The sequence below is a fragment of the Drosophila virilis genome, chromosome X (assembly GCF_030788295.1).
Source record: "Drosophila virilis strain 15010-1051.87 chromosome X, Dvir_AGI_RSII-ME, whole genome shotgun sequence".
Lineage (NCBI taxonomy): Eukaryota > Metazoa > Arthropoda > Insecta > Diptera > Drosophilidae > Drosophila > Drosophila virilis.
Genome location: NC_091543.1, coordinates 28,366,418 through 28,391,920, shown reverse-complemented (window position 1 = coordinate 28,391,920; position 25,503 = coordinate 28,366,418). Strand labels below are relative to the sequence as shown.

Below are 25,503 nucleotides of genomic sequence, written 5' to 3'. Positions count from 1 at the left end.
CGATTTGTCGATATTCATATTGTTGATGGTCGACATCGATAGTTTTATGGGAACCATCCCTAGCATATACAAGTAGTGTTTGTGTCTGTAAGAAACTTGTGTTAAGACTTTTATTGTGAGGTGTATGCAGACTTTTTTATAAACCCTGCTTGTCAGCAGACTTTATTATAATTGACGTGGTGAGTAATCCATATACAACTATAACATATTTGTGTGACGTGTAATCTATAAATTATTCACTTGTAAGTATGCTGCTTGTTGACATGCACATGACATACAAACATATATGCGTACATATATATAGGCTGCAATGTTTGCTATTAGCAAGTGTTCCTCTTAGTAAAAAAAAATTATAAATATACTAACATAACTAAGTATTTGCACAGCCCTGAATAGGTCGTTGTCAAAATAAAAATTTACAAAAACTAAATTTAAATATACTTTAAATATATACATATGTTTCTATCGAGTACATTCATTTAATAATCGATTCTGAGTAAAAGTTTTGCGATAACTAAATCAATCGTCCGATAGTATCGTTCAAAGTATTGCAGGTCTTTGCCATATACACACATACTTAGTTTTTGCTGGAAAATATTTTGTAATTTTCGTGTATTTCAGTGCTAGAAAATAAATAAAGCCTGCTTTAAAGCAGTTTAAATTCTTATTAACGCGGTAAGTTATTGAAGTTGAATAATTTGTATCCAAAACTTCGATTTTCCTTCGAAAATAAAGAAGCTTTATGTTGGAAAAAAAACTAGTGTAAAAAGAAACGTAAGAAAGCTGCCTTCGTTTATGGGAATCAAGCCACCAGCGGGGGAGTGGTAGATTCACACATACAACCATAAAAACTGTTAGTTGCAAATGTATGTTTGTATGCGTTCTCTATGTTTAAATAGTTATAAACATAAACAACGCCAGCGAGTTATGCATTCATTATTTATTATTAATTCATAAATACTCGATTGAATGAAGAAATCTATATATATTTATGTTGTATGTATGACATACATATGTATGTGTGCTGGCAGGGAGCTGGCAGTTTTCTGCGCAGCATAAAACATACTTATGTACATATATATATATACAGCAAAGTATGCAGAAATTGGTGTGCTAGTGCACTTTCCCAGTGAGATGTATGTATGTACATACATATGTCTATTAAAATTGCTGAAAGTAATAGAAAAACCCAAAGCGGGAATCCATTTCCATGAAAAATGATCACTTTATTACCATTTAGTATCGCAGCATATGGCAACACTGTTAAGCTGCATTGGAGTTTGTCTCTTGTGTACTTATTTACACACATGCTCTCTCTCTCTCTCTTTCCCGATACTTCTCGCTCACTCTCGCTGCACAATGTGTGTATGTATGTTCGTGCACCGCGGCCGCTACGGCGTCGTTCTCACCGTTTTCCAGTCACTTGTCTGTTTCGTTCGGTGCTGGTCGTTCGCTGCGTTGCCAAGAACCAGTACAAGGCTTGCCACAAGCAAAAAGAAAAAGCAAAACAGTGAAAAGAAAACTACGAATAATTTTTTTTTTTAATATTTTTTTCTCTGTGCATGATTAAAAGAAAATAAGAAGTTGAAGTTAATTAAAGTCTGTTCAAGTTACTTGCGTGATTTAAATTACGTCAGGTTTTTAGCTTTGCTCTTCGCTTTGCAGGTAATCTATCAAAAACTACTTTGGTTGCCCTACATGCATACACGCATACATACGTGCGTACATGCATGCATACATACGTACATACATACCATCTTAAGTATGCACCTTAGCATATTTTGTTTGCACCGCAACGTCTCGAAACGGAAATACATGTTTGTTCGTAAATACATACATATGTATGAGTGTGTGTGTGTGTGTCTGCATGCGTGTGTATATGTATACACACATATAGTTGATACAATACGGGTGAGCAACGATACTCGTGTTACCTGCTTTTGTGAGAGAGTATAAGTGAGTTGAGGGAGTTAGTGTCTCATCTCACGTTTTCTTCTCAAATTTGACTCAGCAGCTCTTACGTTAAGTTTTTAACTGAATAGTGTGGCAGTGTTAGTGTACATTGACAAACACATACATACCTATGTCTACATAAACAACTAGTTATGTTTTCTGGAACTGTGAATGAAAGCTCTGCCACAGAGACGATTAAGCATATTAATATGTATGTAGCATAGCTTACACACATATGTACACAAATGATGATGATCATCAGCAGGTAGCAAGCCGGTCAGACTGGAGATTTACGGGCCGAAACAGAAAAGTACAGAATCGTATTTATTGCAAACAATTTATATCTTCTACACGCGGTTTCTATACTTTTCTAAAGTTTTTAAACGCTTGAAAACATACAAAACTGAAACCGCGTACTGTTACAGACATTTGGGTGTTTTGTATTAAAGTTTTTTATTTGTTAATGCATCGTTAAGTATATCTAATAATATAATATGTACATTTTTTGTCTTTTTAGGTGTGGTGTAAATCGCCTAAATCACCAAGATGAGTTACATGCCAGCCCAGAACCGTACAAGTAAGTCCTCAATATGTTGGTAGAGTTGTTCAAAATAATAAATCAATTTAGTCATTAATTTAAATACATTAAAATACAGTATGTCAATAAAGTGTTTTGACTAACGAAAAAAAACTAATTTTTTGGGTTTAGTTGAAAATAAATGTACCTAAAAGTGAGAATTTTTTTTCAATTCTAATTTATTTCGATTCTATATTTTTCCTAGAACTTAATGGCAAAAAGAATTGTTAAATAACATTACCCAAACATTTTATAAAATTAAAAAACTAAAAACATTCAAATTTTATGCTGTCAATAAAGTGTTTTTACACGAAACTTTATTACTAAATAACAATGTTAAAAAAACAGGAATATTTTTTTTTAATACTTTGTGTGGCTGCCATTAGCGTCACATACAGCCTGCAATCGCCGTTTCATTGAAACAATAAGGTTTTGTATGTATGTTTCTGGAATCTTCTGCCATTCTTCCAGTACAGCAGCTTTTAAATCAGTTTTTGATTTTGGACTCCGCTTTGCGACTTTTTTTTTCAAATATGACCACACATTTTCTATTGGATTCATATCTGGACTTTGTGGTGGAGTGTCTAACACCTTTCCACAGTTGTACAACAGCCAAACTCTTACCATATGAGCTTTATGCTTCGGGTCATTGTCCTGGTAAAATTTAAAAATTGGCTTATTGTCCTCATAGAATCCAAATTTCTGTGCACTACTGACGAGATGTGTCTGTAAAATGCTCAGATATTGTCTAGCATCCATGGTATTCTCAATGAAGGTCAAATCTCCTACACCCTTGCTCGAAATACACCCCCACACCATCACTGATAGTTTTCCGAATTTAACGGTTGGAATAATATTGCGGTTTTCCAACGCTGTTAGTGGCTTTCTCCAGACTCTGGATGGCCCATCGTTGTAGAATAGCATCATCTTGCTTTCGTCACAGAATATGACGTTACTCCAAAAATCGTTCGAACTATTTACATGGACTTGAGCGAACGATAGCCGCTTCAAAATATTCGCCGCCGATAGTAGAGGTTTTTTCCTGGCAACTCGTGATGTGTAGTCATTGGAATTCAGTAATTTTCGGACAGTTTCATGTGACACATCAACACCACTTTCTTCCTTGAACTCCTGAGCAATATCCCTAAGCGAAATTTGTGGATTTTTCTCAATTTTTCTCAGAATTTTTCGCTTATCTCTGTCAGAAATTTTGCAGGGTCGACCACATACTGGCTTTGCCTCTAGCCTATCTTCCTTATTGGCTCTGTTTAATATGTTGTATATCGTTGCTTTTGATAAATTAAACATATCAGCCAGTTCCGAGACTTGACGTCCCATCTGATGGTTATAATACACCAGCTGAGCGACTTCAAAAGTTGTTCTTTTTCCTGGCATTTTATTTTTCATAAAATTAAAGCAAAACGTTATAAATTGCAATAGAAAATGACAAGAAAAGTCGAAGACACAAGAGAAGCCAAAACGCATGGGCCCAAATCTAACGGGATCACCCAAAAGAGAACGGCAAAACAATTTACCGTAGCTGTAAAAACACTTTATTGACAGCATAAAATGTGAATGTTTTTAGTTTTTTAATTTTATAAAATGTTTGGGTAATGTTATTTAACAATTCTTTTTGCCATTAAGTTCTAGGAGAAATATAGAATCGAAATAAATTATAATTGAAAAAAAATTCTCACTTTTAGGTACATTTATTTTCAACTAAACCCAAAAAATTAGTTTTTTTTTGTTAGTAAAAACACTTTATTGACATACTGTATGTTCGTAATCTATGCATGTATAACAGTTCGTATCGTTCATGAACCTGAACAGTTTCGTTTGCAACTCATTGAATAGGTTCAATTTAACTAGTTCGCATAATTCGAAAAGCACACACAACTATACATTTAAATTCTCTGCTGTGAATACTCTACTTTTTACATATGGATGTAGCTATACGGAAGTGGTCAAACTGTTTGTTTAACTATTAAAGTGAAGGCCCTTCGCATTTGCGCTCTGTTTTGTCCGTGCAAATGATTCAAAGCGTGATGGGCGCGGGCAGGGCGGGGCCCCAATCACTGTTATTGTTTTACAGCTGCAGCACAAATTCGCTTCAATGCTCATTGACAAACGATTATTTGCAGAGCAAAGGCGCAGTGTAAGTAATCGATTTCAAAAAAATTGTGGGCTGCCTCCAATACTTATCCAGAAATAAAAAAAAAAAAAAAAAAAACAACAGCAACAAGAACAACAAGCAGAAGAACGGAATCTATCGGTCGCCATTGTTGTTTATGTTCTTTTGTCTGCTTTCTTTTACTTTTTGTTTTATAGCTGTAATGCATCTCCTTCTGCTTGAGTGCGGCCATCCCTGCCAACTTGTTCATTTGGTTCTTTGTGCCTTCAACATATTATGCTGCCTCTGCAAATTGCGCTTTGTAACGGCAGTTGTTGCTTCTGCTTGAAACACAGCTTCTCCCACTGCTGCTCTGCTTGTTCTTGTTCTTGTTCTTGTTCTTGTTCTTGTTGTTGCTGCTGCTGCTGCTGCCACTTCATTTGCAATCTGTTTGATTTGGGGCGTGTTGATGTATGCGTACATGCACTCACTCTGCTGCTCTTTAACATGCTGTCTCCCTCGCACACACTTGCTCGTTGTAAGCTGCTCTTATCCAAATTTTTTTCTCGTTCTGCTATTTCAACTGGCGGCACACGTTTGGGATTTTTGCGCAAAAATTTAATTAGAGCGAGCGCCGCAGTGGCAGGCGACGTCAACATCGGCTTAAGGGCGTTTCGTTCCCGCCTGAGAATATGGCACAAAGTGCGTTTAATCGATCTGGGAAATAAACATGAATAGAGGGCTCGCCTTCAAGGACTCCGGCGTCGTCGGCAGTTGCAGTTGCTGCGTTGCATTAATAGCGCAAATTCAAAAACAAAGCGAATTGCTGAGCAGGCATAATTAAGGCAAAGTGGCTAACAAAGCGCCCAACGCATTTGGAGCTCGATTACCAGCCCTGCGACCCACACACTGAGGCAGCTGCGGACCATCCCCTGGCAGCGCTTCAGCGTGCGTTTTTGAGCTTTGATTGCTCGTTGAGACACAAACGACTCTGATGGGTTCCATCTTCACACTCATACTCGCATATGATATATACATACATATATATATATATATGTATATAGTATATAATATAGTATATAGATATGTATGTGTTCTGTAAAGGAACCGTCGCTTTTATAATATGCAAAAAATGTCCTGCAGCGCTCAATCTGTCACGTTCCTATTTCAGTTGCTGTTTCAACTTATGTTTTTTGTTTTTGCTGTCATTTCTCTGTCGTGCCGTGTCGTGTCGCATTTCAAATACGAGTAGAAGCCAGACGTTGGCTTTGGGCCATTTCCTCTTTAACCCATTAGAGTTCATGTCTTTAATCCTAGCTACGAAGTACACTTGTCATTTTGCACAACGGAAATACAAATCCACTAAAATGTCTTTAGATGAGTATTTTTAAGTGTACATAAAGTAAATTGAGCTGACAAGAAGTGGCACATGCAAGAGGACGCTATAAACCGAACTGAATGAATGGGTGGGGAGAGAGTGTGTGGACAAGACCAGCCCTGTTGAAAGGCCAGCATGTATAATGTTACAAATAAACTTGCGATTCCTGGTAAATGTATATGTATATATAAGTACCGTGTATCTATCCAAATGATGTAACCATGCAGAAGCATATTCTTGGTCATCGGCATCAGTAGCCAGGTGGGAAATCGCTCGATTACAAATTTGTTATCATTTCGCCTTTCTATGTGATTCTCATAAACTTAATAGGATTAATTTATGTTCTAAGTCTGGGCAGAGATGAGATTATCTTCAAGTCGGACACTCTCGACTGGAGATTTCATATTAGAATTTAGAATTTAGATATTATGCAATTACAATGGAGTTTTTATTGTTCGTAGTGTCCCATAACAATCAATATAATCCGCCGGATTTGCCGCCAATGGTGTCAGCCAAGGAGCAGACACTGATGTGGCAGCAGAACTCGTATTTGGGTGATTCCGGCATACACTCGGGCGCCGTCACCCAGGTGCCGTCGCTGTCTGGCAAGGAGGATGAGGAGATGGAGGGTGATCCGCTAATGTTTGATTTGGACACCGGGTTTCCGCAAAATTTTACACAGGATCAGGTGGACGATATGAATCAACAGCTGAGCCAGACGCGCTCGCAACGCGTTCGTGCCGCCATGTTCCCAGAGACACTCGAGGAGGGCATCGAGATACCGTCAACACAATTTGATCCACAGCAGCCAACCGCTGTGCAGCGCCTATCGGAGCCATCACAGATGTTAAAGCATGCGGTGGTCAATTTGATCAACTACCAGGACGATGCCGAACTGGCCACACGCGCCATACCGGAGCTGATTAAGCTGTTGAACGATGAGGATCAGGTGGTCGTCTCTCAGGCAGCCATGATGGTTCACCAGCTGTCCAAAAAGGAGGCCTCGCGCCATGCCATCATGAACAGTCCCCAGATGGTGGCCGCTCTCGTGCGTGCCATCTCCAATAGCAACGATCTGGAGAGCACCAAGGCAGCTGTCGGCACGCTTCACAATTTGTCGCATCATCGCCAGGGCCTGTTGGCCATATTCAAGAGCGGCGGCATACCGGCTCTCGTGAAGCTTCTCTCCTCGCCCGTTGAGAGTGTGCTCTTCTATGCGATTACCACGCTGCACAATCTACTGCTGCACCAGGATGGCTCCAAGATGGCCGTGCGTCTGGCCGGCGGCCTGCAGAAGATGGTGACGCTGCTTCAACGCAACAATGTCAAGTTTTTGGCCATCGTAACCGATTGCCTGCAGATCCTGGCCTATGGCAATCAGGAGAGCAAGCTTATCATTCTCGCTTCCGGCGGACCCAATGAGCTGGTGCGCATCATGCGCTCATACGACTACGAGAAGCTCTTGTGGACTACATCGCGTGTCCTCAAGGTGCTCTCGGTATGCTCCAGCAATAAGCCAGCAATTGTTGATGCCGGCGGCATGCAGGCATTGGCCATGCATTTGGGCAATATGTCGCCGCGTCTCGTCCAGAATTGCCTATGGACATTGCGCAATCTGTCTGATGCGGCCACCAAGGTGGAGGGTCTTGAGGCGCTGCTGCAATCGCTCGTTCAGGTCTTGGGATCAACGGATGTCAATGTGGTCACCTGTGCCGCCGGCATACTCTCGAATTTGACTTGCAACAATCAGCGCAACAAGGCGACCGTTTGCCAAGTGGGCGGCGTCGATGCTCTCGTACGCACCATCATCAATGCCGGCGATCGCGAGGAGATCACCGAGCCGGCCGTTTGCGCCCTTCGTCACCTAACCTCGCGTCACGTTGACTCTGAGCTCGCCCAGAATGCGGTGCGCCTCAATTACGGCCTATCCGTAATTGTCAAGCTATTGCATCCACCATCGCGTTGGCCTCTAATCAAGGCCGTCATTGGACTCATTCGCAATCTGGCCCTCTGTCCGGCCAATCATGCGCCGCTGCGTGAGCACGGCGCCATACACCATCTGGTGCGTCTCCTGATGCGTGCATTCCAGGATACAGAACGCGTAAGTAGACTCAATTCTAAGCCGAAGGTTCGTCTCGATTAGCTGGTTATTCATAAATAAATGATAACCAACAATGTCATCTCAGACTAGCCAAATATTAGTGATGTTTATATGTGTATATATATATAAATGTAATCCACTTGATTTACAGCAACGTTCGTCAATTGCCACCACCGGGTCGCAGCAGCCGTCTGCGTATGCCGACGGCGTGCGAATGGAGGAGATTGTGGAGGGCACTGTCGGCGCCTTGCATATCCTTGCGCGTGAATCGCACAATCGGGCTCTCATACGCCAGCAGTCGGTAATACCGATCTTTGTGCGTTTGCTCTTCAACGAAATCGAGAACATTCAGGTGAGTTGATTGTCTTCATCTTCTGCTTCTTAATTAAATTGATTTAATATATATAATAAATAATTCGTATTGCAGCGAGTTGCCGCCGGCGTACTTTGTGAGCTGGCCGCCGATAAGGAGGGCGCCGAGATAATTGAACAGGAGGGCGCCACCGGGCCACTCACCGATTTATTGCATTCTCGCAACGAGGGCGTGGCCACTTACGCAGCAGCCGTGCTGTTCCGCATGAGCGAGGACAAGCCGCAGGACTACAAGAAGCGTCTGTCCATCGAGTTGACCAACTCGCTGCTGCGCGAGGAGAACAACATCTGGGCCAACGCTGACCTGGGCATGGGTCCAGACTTACAGGTGCGTAATAGCCACTAGGATATACATTATGTTTTGCCTCTATGTATATATGACATATCTATTAAAAAAAAAAAAACCCCGTTTTGTTTCGAGTCACAATCCACGAATCTGTACATAAACATTTGTAGCAAATACATTTATAACTGAAACTATTTTCTAAGCATATTAATTATGTATATATTACAAAATTATTCACATATTATTATCATCATTATTATTATTATCAACGATAACGAATTGTCGATTGTTTTCCATTACGAAAATCGAAAAAATATCATTTGGTTTAATGTTAGTTTTAAGTAGAGTTTGATTGCAAGCATTTGGCCGTAGCTAATGGACGATTTAAATTCGAATTAATTGAAACATTCGAATTACAAAAAAAAAAAAAAAACATACTTTTTATCACATTAGGAGCAAAGTAAATTACCACCCGCCCCACTTGATTTGCCAACCCATATACATACATATATAATCTTTATATACATATATCTATCTATTTAGTTATTTATTTAAACATGTTAACTAATTACCGTTCAATTTTTGATTTTGTAATTAATTTGAATTTTGATTTATTTCGTTTCTTTTTTTTTCTTACATTATGTTTTGTTTGTGTGCAAAAAAAAAAAAAAACAAAAACAAAAAATCGAATTCGAACAAACCGACTATCACACAAACACATACACACACAACACACACAACATACACAACATACACAACACATACACGCACACACACAATAATCGATGTCACTTGCAACACGCACAACAACAACTACAACAAACACTTGCAACTGTGCATCATCCTTTCTCTCTCTCTCTCTCTCTCACGTATACGCAACACAAAAACTCGTGTTCTGTGTCTGTGTGTCTCTTCTCTTTCCTAACAACTTTTCACTTCTGATCCATCCATCCAAAAAAATAAAAAAAAACTATCGAAAAAAAACCCACAAACACACACCAATCAACCCACTTTTTGCTCACACACACACACACACACACACGCACACACACACTATACAATCGAATTGACAACACGAACACGTACACATGTCACGATCACGACCACGTTCACGATCACAGGATATGCTTGGACCCGAAGAAGCATATGAGGGCCTTTACGGACAAGGTCCGCCCAGTGTGCACAGTTCGCACGGAGGTCGCGCATTCCATCAGCAAGGTATGTATGGCTTGCTTTCACCTACTACGGCACTAAGGATCTACAATCAATCAACACTAATCAATCACAGATCTTACCCCATTTAAATAAGATACCTTTAATATGGCCCGAACCCGCCCCACATATCGTTGCAAATAATCAATGTCTGAATGTGTGTGTGTGTAAACTAATTATTTGCTATAAGCTGAAATCAACAGATGACTAAAACTGAGACCCCCCCCTCTCACCTAACACCGTAGTTAATTGAGTCCCCCCCCGGTCCAACACAACCCCAGGAGCCTTCTGTGAACTTTCGTTAATCATTAGTAGCTTAACAATTATCACATCAGTCACTAATCGATTACCTAACAAGTGTCCTGAATAATCGATAGCTACGTTAAGTGTCATCAATTACACAACTATCGATTACCACTTCACTGATTCAAAAGTCAAGCTCAGATGAACCAGTTTGAATAGATTTCACATACACACCCTCAAATGCGATCGTGTGAACTTGGCTTGAATCTCTTTTTCTTATGCTCATGCTCGATAACATGTGTATGTATTTCTGTTCCCTGACCCGAGCCCCGGCCATAGCCACAACCATGGACAGCGCCACACCCACCCGAAGCCAATCAGCACCACCCATTGACCCAGTTCTGCATGCCAAGTGTGCTACGTAAAAATATATGAATATATATATATAAAAAAAAAATAATAATAAACCACAAGTATAACTTTACTTCATTTCTCTTTGCGTCTGTTTAGTTAGTTACATCCCCTTCCCGCCCATTATTTAAAAGCCCAACTTCAAAGTGTCTGTTCAATGTTTCAATTGCCATCGAATAAAATCCACAGTGTAAATCAACTTGAAATCATTATCAACAAACAGGAAAAATAAGTGGTTGAGCCAAAAAAAAAGAAAGCTCGACAGAGCTGCAGCGAAGTGCTGAGACCATTTAACATGCATGTTAAGTCCACAACAAAACATTTTACTCGAATGTTAAGTTGGAGTCGGATTATAATGTATCATTCCATTCGCCTTTTTGCCTTGCCAGCAAGCAGTTAATTAGAGAACACAAATAGAGAGTTTGAGGTAACGGTTCGTAGAGCTGCGTGCAACCCCCACCCCCACTCTGGTATATTATACACATATAAATTCAAGTACATCCACAACACCCACAAACACACGCACACACACACACACACAGAGAGAGAAATATCGAACTTGATACAGTTTGAGGCGCCCTCAAAAACAGCGTTCTCTTGATTTTCTTTGATTAATTGTTTATTTTCAAATATTAAAAGGCTATTTTCACTTTGATATATTATCAATTACAATTATGTTTTAAGTTGAATTAAGCATTGATTTGGCATGCTGTTTAAATGTTCGATAGACTTTTGCTTAATAGAATTGAATGCTGCATTCACTGGAAAGTGTCCTTGTACATATGCATGTGGATATATGAGTTAAACTATTAGATCCGAGTGCTTTAGCTCGTATATATTACATATATATTATATAATTTGATGTACTCTATTGTATTTATATATCGCAATAACATAATTGATAACATGACAGATTTTGGCTGTGCCTGCGATTAAACTCTATCAAATTTCTCATTCCGCAGGATATGATACTCTACCAATAGATTCAATGCAAGGTCTCGAAATCAGCAGTCCAGTAGGTGGTGGTGCTGGCGCTGCTGGTAATACAGTAGGCGGTGGTGCTGGCGCCGGTGGCGCTGCACCACCCGGCGGGGCACCCACATCGCCCTACTCCATGGACATGGATGTCGGCGAGATTGATGCGGGCGCTTTGAATTTTGATTTGGATGCCATGCCGACGCCACCCAATGACAACAATAACTTGGCTGCCTGGTACGATACCGACTGTTAAGCACAGATCACAAGGATGATCATGATTATGATTAAGAAGACGAGATGACTACGACGACGATAACAACTTTGGTTGTTCATTCAAACACAATATAAATACTAAGATAACTATCGCCCCCACATCAACCATATGCTACTAGGCTAGGCAGCTCAACATTTATTAACATAATTAAGAATAAATACAAATTCGAAAACGATACCTTTGCGCTCTCGCAACTGGAAAGAGCGTAAAATGCCAAAAATAGAATGTGCTCTCATTATGTATGTCCTTCTATGTATGTGTGTATGTAAACATCAAATGATGTTTGCATGTGTTTGTGTGTATACATACCGAATATAGCGTTATGCATGTGCATAAAGGTAGTTATTGCATAAGGCGGGCTATGTCGTATAAAATGTGTATTTTTTTTTGTCACTTTGCCTTTACAATTTAGCAATTGTATCTAAGGTAAACACACACACACATTCATATAATGAATCAGCGAAAATACTTAGCCCCTTTCGTACATACAACACTCGAACACGAAACGACGACAGATCAGCAAGTTTTTTTTTTGTGTGTGGCTTTTGGAGAGCGAAAAGCCATCTGAAAAGACATGCCAGAAAATGTGCGCAGTATTGAAATGTGTATGGGCATAACGCATCTTGGTGTTTATATTGTCTTTGGTTGATGCCAATGTCGTGCAATTAAAATACACACATTACATTATATATTAAACATAAACATAATCTTACATATTACCCATATACACAGAAATGGAAATTAAACGAATGTTTGCAATAGAATCATAAATTAAAAACGTTTTTCAACTTGAAACCCAGAAGTATTCCCAGTATTTGAGTTTTCTTTTTTGGAAACTGATAGCAAATATTTTGAAAAAAAAAACAACTCGAATGGAATCGATAACAGAGGGAAATCTACATAATTGAACTTTTTTTTTGGATGGATTGCAAATTGCGATATGGACTTCTGGTACTTAAAATTCGAATAAACAGGCACAAAAATTGAATAACAATTGGCTGATTTATTAAAACATTTACTACGTTAATTATTGGTTCGCTATAAACTATAAATGCTTGCCGAACCACTTGTGGTCCACAGGCGAGAGCCATCGATGGCAACCATTTAAATTGTTTTGTATAACATATTTCAAGGTGAACGGGTTCTGGTTCTCGCGAGCTCGTTGCTCCTCCGATGCCTGCAGTTCGTCCAGCATTTGCTGGGAGACAACAGTCGCCTGGAATGGCAACTGATTGGCCACCTGCTGGAGGAAGCCCTTGCATTCGACGAACTCGCATTTGCCAGCAATTTCAACAATCACACGTCCGGCCTTGACTGGTGTCACGTAATGATCGATGGCACCCTTGCCGCCGCCCATGCGTTGGCCCTGACCCTTTTTGGTGATTGGCTGCCAAGGCGCGGGCACACGCCAAGTGGCAAACATTGTGTTTACATTCATTTTGCGGCCAATTGTCAGACGCATCATTTCGTAATGCCCCCAACGCAAACGGCCGCCACCTGTCGCAATTATCGCGTACTGTTTGTGGAGCAGTTGATTGTGGACGAGCTCGGGTCCGCGCATATAACGCAAACGCTTTTGCATTTTGGGTGGGCGCAGGTTGGGTGGATGCTGGGGCATGCGCTCCATAATACGCAGCTTGGGTCGCTCCACTTTCTCGATGTCTGCAATTTGATGCACATTGTAATACAGTATAATATTAGAAATATATATATATCATTTTGGGTATTTTACTTTCATATTTGATTGGCGGTGGAAAATATTTGAGGCCGGCTACGCAATTGTAATTCACATTGGCAGCTGAAAATGTATACGATTTTGAATGATAATATACTTGTGCTGTTTCTGAATAGTATTGTACTTACATGTTATGCTGCTTTTGAACACTTGTGTGACCGTTTTTAAGCACCACATGTCTCTTTTAAATATTTATTAAATTCAAGAATTCAGGAGTTTGGTCTGTTGCTGGTTGCATCAGCGGAGCGTTGCCAGACTGTCGACCTTCCGATTAAGGATTGTTCTTAATTGGCAGATTAGGGTTAGTATAAGCCATCAGATACTTATATTAAATGTACAACTTACTGATTATGAGCAGGTTAATTTATGTATACATATCCATACAAATAATATTAATTTATTTTATTTTTTTTGTAAAGTTAAGTAACACTGTTTTAGATGTAGGGTTACCATAGGCATTTCGTTATCGCATTCACGATTCATCGAAAATATACGATATATGAATACAAAATGTATGTTTAACACATATATAAATGTATAAGAACAAGAAGTTACCGTTTATATATATTGTCATAAAAATCGAACATTGCTCGACAATTAACAATGAACAATATAATACAGCAACAGATACGTCCATATTCGACATAACTGTACAGGTTGCATATGCAGGTTCGAACATATATTTGATTGCTATAGTGGAAACTCGGTATATGCGTGTGGGTGTGTGTACTTATTGCTATCGAAAAATGCAACGCTGTCAAAGTGTGGTATTTTTCTTCATATATTATCACTGGTTAAAGTTTAGGATACCCTGCGCATACACGAAAAATCATTTTTTGTCTAAATAGTGTATGTTTTGAAACATTCTCTATATGTACATACAAACAAATAGAACTGTAGATCCGAGTGCATTGAGCAACAATTGCTAGCGTTTAAATGTGTTTGGCCGCTTAGTTTGTTGTTATGAATATATCGAAAGTGACAACATCGCTTGCTGCTGCGGCTGCTGCCGCCGAAAAAGCGAAACCCGAACGTGTAACATCTGCAACGGCAGCGCTCAATTTTAATACAATCTCCATACAAAAGCGCAGCAGTGTGGACGACAATGATGATCCAAATCGCAAGAAACTAAAACGCGACATTGTTATATGTACGCCCACGACCAGTTTACCCGCCAAACAGCGTGCAGCTACAGCTACAGCTACAGCTACAGCTACAGCAACAGTAACAGCAACAACAACATCAGCAGCAGTAGCAGCAGCCTCACCAGCAGCAACAACAACACAACCAGCCACAGCTTCAACAACAGCCACAATCAGCGCTGGGCTGGCCAGTAAAACAACTCCGGGCGAGCCACAGACAACAAACATTTTGGCCGCCTCCAGTATTGGCGGTAACTTTGTCAGTCATTCGAATGCAAAGCCAGAAGCTGCTCCAGCTCCGGTTGATATCTGCTGGGAGCAGCGTGATGACCAAATAATTGTTTGTGAAATGAGCGCCATTAAGCCAGAGGAGTCGTCCGCTACAAAAAACATCACCAGTAGCAACAGCAACAGCAACAATCCAAAGCAAAGTAAGTTTAGCTGCCAAATTTGTTGTTGTTTAGTTTCAGCTATTGTTTAATACAACACATTCGTGTTTCAGCTTTTGCCAGCTTTACCAAAAAAGATGTCACAACAGCATCGGTCTCATCATCCTCCTCCACAGCCTCCATTATATCGATTGAGCCAAGCGCTGAACAGCCGTCAAGCAACAATAACGAGCAGCAGCTGGTCAAAGCTGTGACCGTTGAGGAGCTCGACTATGTGCTGATACCTGCCACAACGACGGCTGAGCTAAAGCCGGCAACAAACGAGGCAACAGTTACAAATAATAATAATAACAACAGCAGTGCAAACAGCAGCAGCAGCAGCAATAGCAGCAACAATGTGGCTAGCAGCAGCAGCAGCAGCAGCAGCAACAGCAATGCCTCTGGCAACATGACGCAAAAGGCAACGCCACCGACACAGCTACAAGCGGGCAGCTATAACATGTTCAATAGCGGCACCACAACAGCTACTGGCACAGCAACAGCGGCCGCAGCGCTGGTGAATCGCGTTAATTTGCATGCCAAGTTGAAGGGCCAGCAGCTGATGGTGAACGCCAAGAAGCTGGGCGAGGTCACGCAGACAACGGCCAAGGTGTCCATTGGTAATAAGACGATATCGGTGCCGCTCTTGAAACCGCTGGGCAGCACGCAAATACTTCAGGGCGGCCAATTGATGAGTGCCAGCGGTGCAACCACGGCAGGTGGTGCAACAATTGTTGAAAGCAAACAGCAGCTGGCGACAACAACAACGGCAACGGTAGCCTCACAACAACAACAACAGCAGCAGCAGCAGCAACAACAACAACAACAACAGCAGCAGCAGCATTTGCACATAGCCAAGCTGCTGAAGGGCCCACGCAAAACTCCGACTACAATTGTCTCATTTGCCAACGTGCAAATCAAGCCGGCCAATACCAAAATTGTCACCGCCAAGGTGGTTAGCAAGAAGATGTCGCTGCAATTTCAGCAACAACAGCAACTGCAGCTGCAGATACAACAGCAGCAGCAACAGCCCAGCGGCGGCAGCATTGTTACCATAACACCAACAAATCCAAATCAAACATTTACCATGCTGCAGCAACAGCCACAGCAGCAACAGCAGCAGCAGCAGCAGGCCCAGGATAAACAGCACGATGCCGAGCAGCTAGATCAGCAGCAGCAACAGCCGAAGACCATCAGCTACAGCGAGAATATACAAAAGATTTTGCTAAACAAAAGTAAATCGTTGGATGGAGGCGATGCCAGCACCGAGTTTGGCAAGATCAATAGCGTTGTCATCAAGCCCCTGGACAAGACCCAATTGCACTGTACGCCCAGCCTTAATATATTCAAGCAGCAGGTTCAGCAGCAGCAGCAGCAGCAACAGCAGCAGCAGCAGGTAGCATCAGCTGTAGCAGGCGTTGCTGGACACGGCGAGGACACGCTGGTGAAGTCAACAGCTGGCGCCACGCTCTGCACGCGAAACATTATATCCATACAGAAGAATATCTCGCTGGTGGTGTCCAAGACGGGGCTGGCGCAGCAAAAGCCCAAAATGATTACGACATCAGCGAACACCACAACGCTGCAAATGCAGCCGTTCAATCCACACGAGGCTGCCGAGACTGTGGCCAAGCTGCAGCTAAAAGTGCAGCCAATCAAGTTGAACGAAACGCTGTCGGTCAAGCCAGCCGATGCCAGCGACAGCGAGGCAGCCAAGCCGAAGCTACTGCTGGTCAAGCAGGCAACGGCTCCGCCGGACAGTCATAAGGATGCGCCAGCTGAGCAGCAACAGCAGCAGGAGCAGGAGCTGGGCAATGCCACAGAGAAGCGTCTGCAGCAGCCCAGTCGAGTGGAAGACTCAAACAATGCGCTGCTGAAGCAATTGTTGCAAAACAGCAGCAGCAGCAGCAGCAACAGCAGCGCCAGCAACAACAACCACAATCTGCAACAGATTTCTATAACATCGGCGCCTCTGTCCGCGCGCAAGGTAATCAATGTGCGTGCGCCCAGCATGGGTCTAGTCAGCTCGCTGGAGGCGCAACTGGCACGGCCCGTCATACCGCCCGTCCCAGCGGCCGTCAGCAGCAGCAACAGCAACACTAGCAGCAGCTGCAACACGATAACCACCACAACGGCCACCATGGTGGCCATTAGTCTGACGTCCACGCCATCCACACCAGCCGAGCCACAAAAGTTGCTAGAGTTGCAGCAGCAGCAGCAGCAACAGCAGCAACAGCAGCATCAGCAGGAGGCAGCCGCTGCAGCAGCAACATCGACAACAGTCACAACTGCACCAGCTACAGCAACAACAGCAACAGCAGCAGCAGCAGCAACTGTTGCACCTCCGCCAGCGCCGCAGCTGAAGCAGTCGGTGCAAATTGTGTCCAAGGAGACCTCCTTTATATCCACACCCGTGGCACCTAATCCTGCTGCTGCTGCTGCTGCAGCTGCCGCCGCCGCCGCTGCTGCTGCTGCTGCAGCTGCAGCTGCTGCAATGCCCGCTGTGACAAATAAGCTGCCGTCCACTTTGATTGTCGAGCCGAGCATTAAGACAGATCCGCTGCCGCCCCCGCCACCGTACGAGCTGAGCGCCGGCCACGTATCGAATGTGACCATTTCCATAACGACCAAGCCCAGCAAGGAGCAGCTGCTCAAGCTCAACAAACTGGAAGCACATGATGAGGTGCAAGCGCAGGCGGATACCGAGAAGCCGCACTCAATGGCGCCCTTGCACAGCGACAACTGGAAGCTGCAGGAGAAATCGGCAAATGTGAATCTGTTGAATAGCGAGGCCCTGAAAAGAAAGTTGCCGCTGCAGCAGCAGCAACAACAACAACTGCAACAACAACAACTGCAGCAGCAACAACAGCAGATTGAGGAGAAGCCAACGTTGGAGATTAAGAGCGAAATTGCTTTGGTGCACAGTAACAATGTGGATACTGATATGATGAAGGCGCGCCTTGCCGCGCAACCTACCACTTTTGAAAAGTTGCAGCAGCAGCAGCATCATCAGCAACAACATCAGCAACAGCATCCGCAACAGCATCAGCATCAGCAACAGCAACAGCATCAGCAACAGCCGCAGCAACACTTGCAACAGCAACTTCAGCAGCAGCAACATCAGCCGCAACAACAGATTCAATTGCAGCTACAGCAACAGCAGCTGCTGCAGCAACAACAGCAGCTACAACAGCAACAGCAACAACAGCTACTGCAACAACAGCAACAGCATCATCCGCAGCAACAGCAGCAGGTACAGCAGCAGCAGCAGCAGCAGCAGCAGCAACTGCAACAGCAGCAACATATACAGCAGCAGCAACATATACAACAGCAGCAGCAACTACAACAACAGCAGATACAACAGCAGCAACTACAGCAGCAGCAGCAGCAAATACAACAGCAACAGCAGCAGCAGCAGCAGCAGCAACAACATCAGCTACACCAACAACCAACGTCAGCAACAGCAGCAGGAGCAACCACATTGGCTGAGCCAAAGGCTGTGGAGCAGCGCAAGCGACGCAAGCGCGAGGCACAAAAACCAAGACGCAACAATGCCAATGCTGCTGCCGGCGCTGCAGCTGCTGCTGCTGCGGCCGCGGCGGCTGCTGCCGCTGCCAATAGTAGCCTAAGGGATATGCCGCCAGGCACATTGTCCGCCGGCGCTGCGGTCCCGTTGGTCAACATGTCTGGGAACACGCAGCTAAGCGGTCCGCTGGCCACAGGCAGCCATTCGCTGGCGGGCAGCGGTGGCGCCGGTGGCATGGGCTCGCCCATGCTGAAGAAGCGTGTGCGCAAGTTCTCCAAGGTCGAGGAGGATCACGATGCATTTACCGAGAAGCTAATGACGCACATACGCCAAATGCAGCCGCTACAGGTGCTCGAGCCGTTGCTCAATCGCAATTTTCTCATTGGCAGTGGCCCATGCTTTGGCAGCAATGGCAGCAATGCCAACGGCGGCGGCGGCGGCGGCGGCAAACTGAAGGCCATATCGCGTGCTCTACAGCTGCAGCGACAGCTGGACGATGGCGAGGGCGGCAGCAGCGGCAGCATTGACTGCGATCAGCTGCTCGGCCGCATTGGGCAGCTGCGTCATCCCAGCATCAAGTCGTTGTACGATAGCGAACGCTTCGGCGGCAGCGGCGACACCACCGCCAATAATCTTGCCAGCAACGGCAACAACATCCAGTCTAGCAGTGGCTCACTCTCGAGCATACAGAATGACTTTTACGATCAGGAGTTCTCCACGCACATCCAGCGCAATCCGCGCGAGCGTCTGCAGCGCCTGATAAGCGCCGTGCGCGACTGCAACTTGGAGACCACAGAGCTGGTCGAGCTGCAGCAGCAGCAGCAACAGCAGCAGCAGCAGGCAACTGGCATGCGTTTGGATGGGCCCGTTTCCTGGTCGCGGCTGAGTCGTTATCCGGGCCTGGTGCTGCTTAATACCAACAGCAATCAGCGCTGTGCACCGGGACGCATGTCTCCCGTGGCGCTGGCCATGGATGCGAATACGATGCGTCCGCCTATCTCGCCCCTTTTGCGCAGCTGTGGCGAGGAGTTGCGCAAGGCGCAGCAGCTCGATCTGGGCATTGGCTTGGGCCACAACCCCACTAGCAGCAGCAGCGTCACCAGCAGCAGCAGCAGCAGCAGCAGCAGCAGCAACAACACCACCAACAGTACCAACAATAACAACAACAACAACAACAATTATCAGCAGAAGAACCAAAATGTGATACTCTCGCTGCACAGTTCGGCAACAGACAACATTGCCGGCGTGCTGCGAGATTTGGCGAATCTGTTGCACCTGACACCCGCGCTAACCTGCAAACTGATCGATGCCTCAACGGCGGACAAGGCCAAGGAGCCAAGCGAAGCAGAGCTGGGTCCTGGCCAGAGCAACTCGGCAACGGCACCGGCAACGGCAACAGCAACAGCTGTCACTAGTCACGGCAACCTGCGCAAAATACTCACCGGACAGCGGAAGCTGTGCCGTTGCTGTGGCAGCGTCATTGCCGCCTTCGGCCTGCGCGTGCCCCATCAGAATTTGCCGGAGGAGCAGCCACCGCCCATGCTGGCAATGCTGCGTTCGCTGCTGCCGCGCAAATCCCCGCCGCTCCCGTATATATACTTTTGCAACCGCAGCTGCTTTGCACAGTACAAATGGCGCGGCAAGGAGGAGCCCGCCGACGAGGAGGTGGCAGCGGCGGCAGCGGCGGCCTCGGCCACAACTTTGCCAATAGCTGGCGATGTGCCTGCGAGCAGCACCATGGCCATGCTGCCCATTGATAAGGTTGAGCCCGACGACCTTGAAATGGAGCAACAGCAACAGCAACATCAACAGTTGCAGCAGCAGCAGCAGCAACAACAAGAACAACAGCAGCAACAACAACAACAAGAGCAACAACAACAGCAGCAGGTCGAACAGACGCCAACAACGCCACCTGTGAAGCGCAAGTGCATCGTCAAGTACTACAGCGCCGATTGCTTTGCAGCACACAACACAGAAGGTGCGTCCATCAAGCAGGAGAATGAAACAACAACAGCCAATAATACCGTCTGGGAGACAGACTGCAAGATGGAAGCCTTGGAGGATAGCCGTCAATGCGTCTTCTGCAATCAGCGCGGCGATGGCCAAGCCGATGGACCCTCACGTCTGCTTAATTTTGATGTGGACAAATGGGTAAGTGCCGACGACAGGACTTCAAATGTTGATGAGATGGTGGCCGCACACACACATAGCATTCCCATTGAAACCATATTCGTTTAGCCAATATCTCCAAAGCGGGCTTAATCAAAACAAAATACGCTTCTTTGAGCCTTCTTGGTCTTTTTGTTACTTTATTCCGCTTTGTGTGTCGCATTCGTGAACGTTTCGGCTTACAGTTTAGTCCAGAAATCGGCGCAATATTTATTTATTATCGTATTGTTACAGGTTCATCTGAATTGTGCCTTGTGGTCGAACGATGTCTACGAGACGGTGTCGGGTGCGCTGATGAATTTCCAGATGGCCCTGCAGTCCGGACTGAATCAGGCATGCAGCGCCTGCCATCAGCTGGGCGCCACCATCAAGTGCTTCAAGTCGCGCTGCAGCAATCTCTACCATCTGCCCTGCGCCATCAAGGAGGAATGCATCTTCTACAAGAACAAATCGGTGCATTGCAGCGCACATGCGGCCAGCAGTTCGGCGGGTGTCACCGAAAATGAGCTCAGCTCGTTTGTGGTCCATCGACGGGTGTTTGTCGATCGCGATGAGAACCGTCAGGTGGCCACGGTCATGCACTATTCGGAGCTGAGCAACTTGCTGCGCGTGGGCAATATGACATTTCTCAATGTGGGCCAATTGCTGCCGCATCAGCTGGAGGCTTTCCACACGCCCAACTACATTTACCCCATTGGCTACAAGGTGGTAAGTATGCACAGACTCAGCAAAAGATTCACATCGATTCACATGGCCGTTTCATTTCGAATCTCTAGAGCCGCTACTATTGGTGCGTGCGCCGACCGAATCGGCGATGTCGCTATATCTGCAGCATTGCCGAGGTCGGCTGCCGGCCGGAGTTCCGTATACAGGTGCACGATGCCAGTGACAAGGAACCGGATCGTGAATACCGCGACAGTACACCGACGGCCGTTTGGCAACAGATCCTGCAGCCCATACAGCGTATGCGCAAGGTGCACAAATGGCTGCAGCTCTTTCCACAGCACATTAGCGGCGAGGATTTGTTTGGTTTAACGGAGCCGGCTATTGTACGGATATTGGAGAGTTTGCCGGGCATTGAGACGCTCACCGATTATCGTTTCAAATATGGACGCAATCCATTGCTGGAGTTCCCGCTGGCCATCAATCCGTCCGGTGCGGCACGCACCGAGCCCAAACAGCGTCAGCTGCTTGTCTGGCGGAAACCGCACACACAGCGCACCGCCGGCAGCTGCAGCACCCAGCGCATGGCCAATTCGGCGGCAATTGCCGGTGAGGTGGCGTGTCCGTATAGCAAACAGTTTGTCCACTCCAAGAGTTCGCAGTACAAAAAGATGAAACAGGAATGGCGCAACAATGTCTACTTGGCGCGGTAAGCTTTAAATGAGCACAAATTGCAATCATTTTATAAAACATTCTACCCAACAACAAACAGATCAAAGATTCAGGGCCTCGGCTTGTACGCAGCACGCGACATCGAGAAGCATACGATGATCATTGAGTATATTGGCGAGGTAATACGCACGGAAGTATCGGAGATACGTGAGAAACAATACGAATCAAAGGTGAGCGTGCCATATGCTATATTCACTCATATGTATATTATAAATGCAATGCAATTGCCAATCTGCCTCCACAGAACCGTGGTATCTATATGTTCCGCTTGGATGAGGATCGCGTTGTCGATGCAACACTGAGCGGCGGTCTGGCGCGCTATATCAATCACTCCTGCAATCCAAACTGTGTCACAGAGATCGTTGAAGTTGATCGCGATGTGCGCATCATAATATTTGCCAAGCGTAAAATCTATCGAGGCGAAGAGGTCATATCTTATACTCTTAGATATACGCCAAGACACAAACACTGACATTTAATTCGTTTACTCCAACAGCTCTCGTACGACTATAAGTTTGATATTGAGGATGATGCGCACAAGATACCCTGCGCTTGTGGTGCGCCCAATTGTCGAAAGTGGATGAATTAGAGCCCAGCAGCAGCACCTCCAACACCACCACCACCATCATCACCACCACAACAAACACCAGCTCCTACGCTCATGCAACAAACACCAGCAGCTACAAAAAGAGTTCGGGTGCTCCTTCCCAGTGAACACGATTTGAATTGTTGTTATTCACATGTTGTATACAACCACATCATCAAAATAGTATATATTCTTTAAGCAGTATATGTGTACATATATTTATTAGATATATATGCATGTATCTACACACACACACACACACACACACAAATATATATATATATATAAATATATATGTATTTATGCACGAGTATAAATGGCATAAAAATCTTCTAAGTTATCTGTGTGTGCCCACGAATGCGCCACTCGTGTATATTGTAGCTAATTTGTATCCTATTGCTCATAAGCCAAACGTGTTTTGTAGTATAATTAAAAAGAAAAAACAAACAAACAAACAAACAAAAAAAAAACAACAACAAGAAAAGAAAAACAAATAAGAAAATTTCACGCATAAAATATTTGTAGTTACAACTTTTAAGCATGTATTTTATGTTACTTGATGATTATTCGTATGTATTACGTGCGTACATATATAATACTATATATATATGTATCTGTACATCCTTCTACCCAATATCTGTAAACATCAATAGCAGACCTGGGTGTGCCTTCGTTCGTTTTTTTTTTATTATTATTATTATTATTCATTTTTTTTAGCTGTTACGAGACTGTATAGGAAGAAAACAAATGAAACAATCTCTTCCCAGGTGGTGTAGTAATTTATTTTATGTACATCCAAAATTGAATGTATTTTTTTTTTTTACTTAATTTCTTTTCTAATTTTTAACATACAAATATCAATCAATGTGTATCTATCTTTAGTTGTTAAGTAAATGTAAACACTTTAAAACCATATAACAATTTTTACATATATATATATGCATATATATATATATATATATATATATATATATATATATATATATATATATATATATATGCTCATATATATATATATATATATATATATATATATATATATATATATATATATATGTATATATATATATATGATTTTTCGTTTATTTATATATATTATATTTACATAAAACTTTTTTGTTCTTGTAGTGAAACAATTTAACTAAATTTCTTCAACAATTTGAACATTATATATGTACATTTATTGATGTTGGCTACGTCCTTTTCCTAATCCGGTTAAATAATTGTTGCACTTCGACGGCAAACGCTAATGTGAGCATGTCAAAATTTTTAATATACCATGATATATTGTACATCATATGGATGCGTCTGTTCTTGTCAAGAAAGGATTTATAGAAAACACTCATTTGATCGGCGCTTAGCTCATCGTTTCCGCTTAATTTGTGCAATCGTATGAAATCCGCTTTTTCCTGCAAAAGAACATAATAAACAAAAATGTATGTGTATAAACATTTCGAAATTTCATTCAACATGGATACAAACGAAAGGGAAGCTGAGGCAGAGAGGGCCAGAGAGAGAAAGAGAGATAGAGAGAGAGAGAGATGAGGGGTGAGTGAGTGCGCGCGAGAGAGATGGAGAGGGACGGAGCAAAAGAGAGGGGCATGTAGGTTTTTGATTTAAACGATATTATGATAGTGTTATAAAATGAACGCAGCTACAAACCTCATAGAACCGTTGGTTGTGCTTTGTCCAGAAATCCATATTCCATTTCTCAACTTCAATGCGTAAGAGTCGCAATTTATTGGCCAATTCAGTTTCATTCTCATCGTAATGCCGCACATACGGCCGCAGATTGGATTTCGGATCTGGCGGACCAATATAATCCGTTTTCACCGACTGCGCATCTGGCGGTTGTGTAAGACCAACGTACACAGAACGTTTTTTGGGCCGTGCCTGTGCCTGTGCCGTTGCCTTTGCTTGTGTTTGTTCTGTTCCATAGCAGCGTGACCAGTGCTAAATAACAATGCGCTGACATGAATGAGGGCACACTGGCATTTAATTATGAATTACTCACTTTTAAACAGTTTATCAATATCCGAGGGCGTAGGGTTTTATTCATTTCTATTAGTTAGTTTGTCATGTGTGTTTATGCATAAGTAAATACTGCCGCGACTAGTGATGAACCAAAACTATCGGCATAATTAAGATTACGTTACGATTGTTCGATTGATAAGAGTAGGCGTACTAGGTTTGCCGCCAAATCGTTATTTAAAAGCATACAACAAATTTTATATATTGAGGTTTTTCTTGCTTTCAATTACTCTGCATAATAACTGTGTTCTTCAATTATGCCAATGAAAATTATATTAATATTAATATATTTAAAAATAAAAAAAATTGGGGTATTCCGCGTTTGTTACCACAAAGCAGGGTCAATACTTTGGATTTAGAAACTGCAAGAATTGACCACAGAATTTATGTTGAAATCTTGTCTTCCACTAATGTTTACCACCTTGTCATGCCAATAAAATATAATTTTTTGCCTTTTATTAAGTTTTAAATGCAGAGCTGTTAAATATAGCTAAATCTGGCGAATAAATGGCTGAAAGCTGACAGCTGTGGCTCGCAGCATCCAGCATTTCATCATGCACGCGACGATATATCGTAAAAGCGACTATCGATACATA

General features: G+C 43.5%; 4 protein-coding genes across 7 annotated transcripts; 2 read left to right on the top strand and 2 right to left on the bottom strand.

Annotated features, from left to right (window-relative positions):
- Positions 1-35: 35 nt before the first annotated feature.
- Positions 36-12,070, top strand: arm (armadillo). Of its 4 annotated transcripts, none has more exons than XM_015171126.3 (7): positions 36-179; positions 2,471-2,530; positions 6,480-8,119; positions 8,271-8,471; positions 8,547-8,819; positions 9,899-9,995; positions 11,606-12,070. In XM_015171126.3, the coding sequence occupies exons 2-7, from the start codon at positions 2,500-2,502 to the stop codon at positions 11,872-11,874; spliced, it is 2,511 nt and encodes an 836-aa protein (XP_015026612.1). In that variant the 5' UTR covers positions 36-179; positions 2,471-2,499; the 3' UTR covers positions 11,875-12,070. The 4 variants fall into 4 exon arrangements, with proteins under 4 accessions (XP_015026612.1, XP_015026611.1, XP_070067462.1 ...); XM_015171125.3 differs by lacking the exon at positions 36-179 and adding an exon at positions 522-675; XM_002054971.4 differs by lacking the exon at positions 36-179 and adding an exon at positions 1,449-1,665.
- Positions 12,071-12,344: 274 nt separating this feature from the next.
- mRpL16 (mitochondrial ribosomal protein L16) lies at positions 12,345-14,078 on the bottom strand. Its single transcript, XM_002054972.3, has 4 exons — positions 13,976-14,078; positions 13,759-13,913; positions 13,628-13,693; positions 12,345-13,557 (listed from the first exon to the last, which is right to left on the bottom strand). Exons 2-4 carry the CDS (start codon positions 13,805-13,807, stop codon positions 12,941-12,943), a joined length of 732 nt encoding a protein of 243 aa, XP_002055008.1. The 5' UTR covers positions 13,808-13,913; positions 13,976-14,078; the 3' UTR covers positions 12,345-12,940.
- Positions 14,079-14,406: 328 nt separating this feature from the next.
- trr (trithorax-related) lies at positions 14,407-23,080 on the top strand. The gene is made up of 7 exons (XM_070207293.1): positions 14,407-15,203; positions 15,275-20,877; positions 21,130-21,603; positions 21,672-22,267; positions 22,331-22,460; positions 22,535-22,717; positions 22,787-23,080. The coding sequence occupies exons 1-7, from the start codon at positions 14,594-14,596 to the stop codon at positions 22,877-22,879; spliced, it is 7,689 nt and encodes a 2,562-aa protein (XP_070063394.1). The 5' UTR covers positions 14,407-14,593; the 3' UTR covers positions 22,880-23,080.
- An 874-nt stretch (positions 23,081-23,954) lies between these two features.
- On the bottom strand, positions 23,955-25,045 carry Coa8 (Cytochrome c oxidase assembly factor 8). Its single transcript, XM_002054974.4, has 3 exons — positions 24,891-25,045; positions 24,539-24,829; positions 23,955-24,285 (listed from the first exon to the last, which is right to left on the bottom strand). The coding sequence occupies exons 1-3, from the start codon at positions 24,933-24,935 to the stop codon at positions 24,070-24,072; spliced, it is 552 nt and encodes a 183-aa protein (XP_002055010.2). The 5' UTR covers positions 24,936-25,045; the 3' UTR covers positions 23,955-24,069.
- Positions 25,046-25,503: the final 458 nt, after the last annotated feature.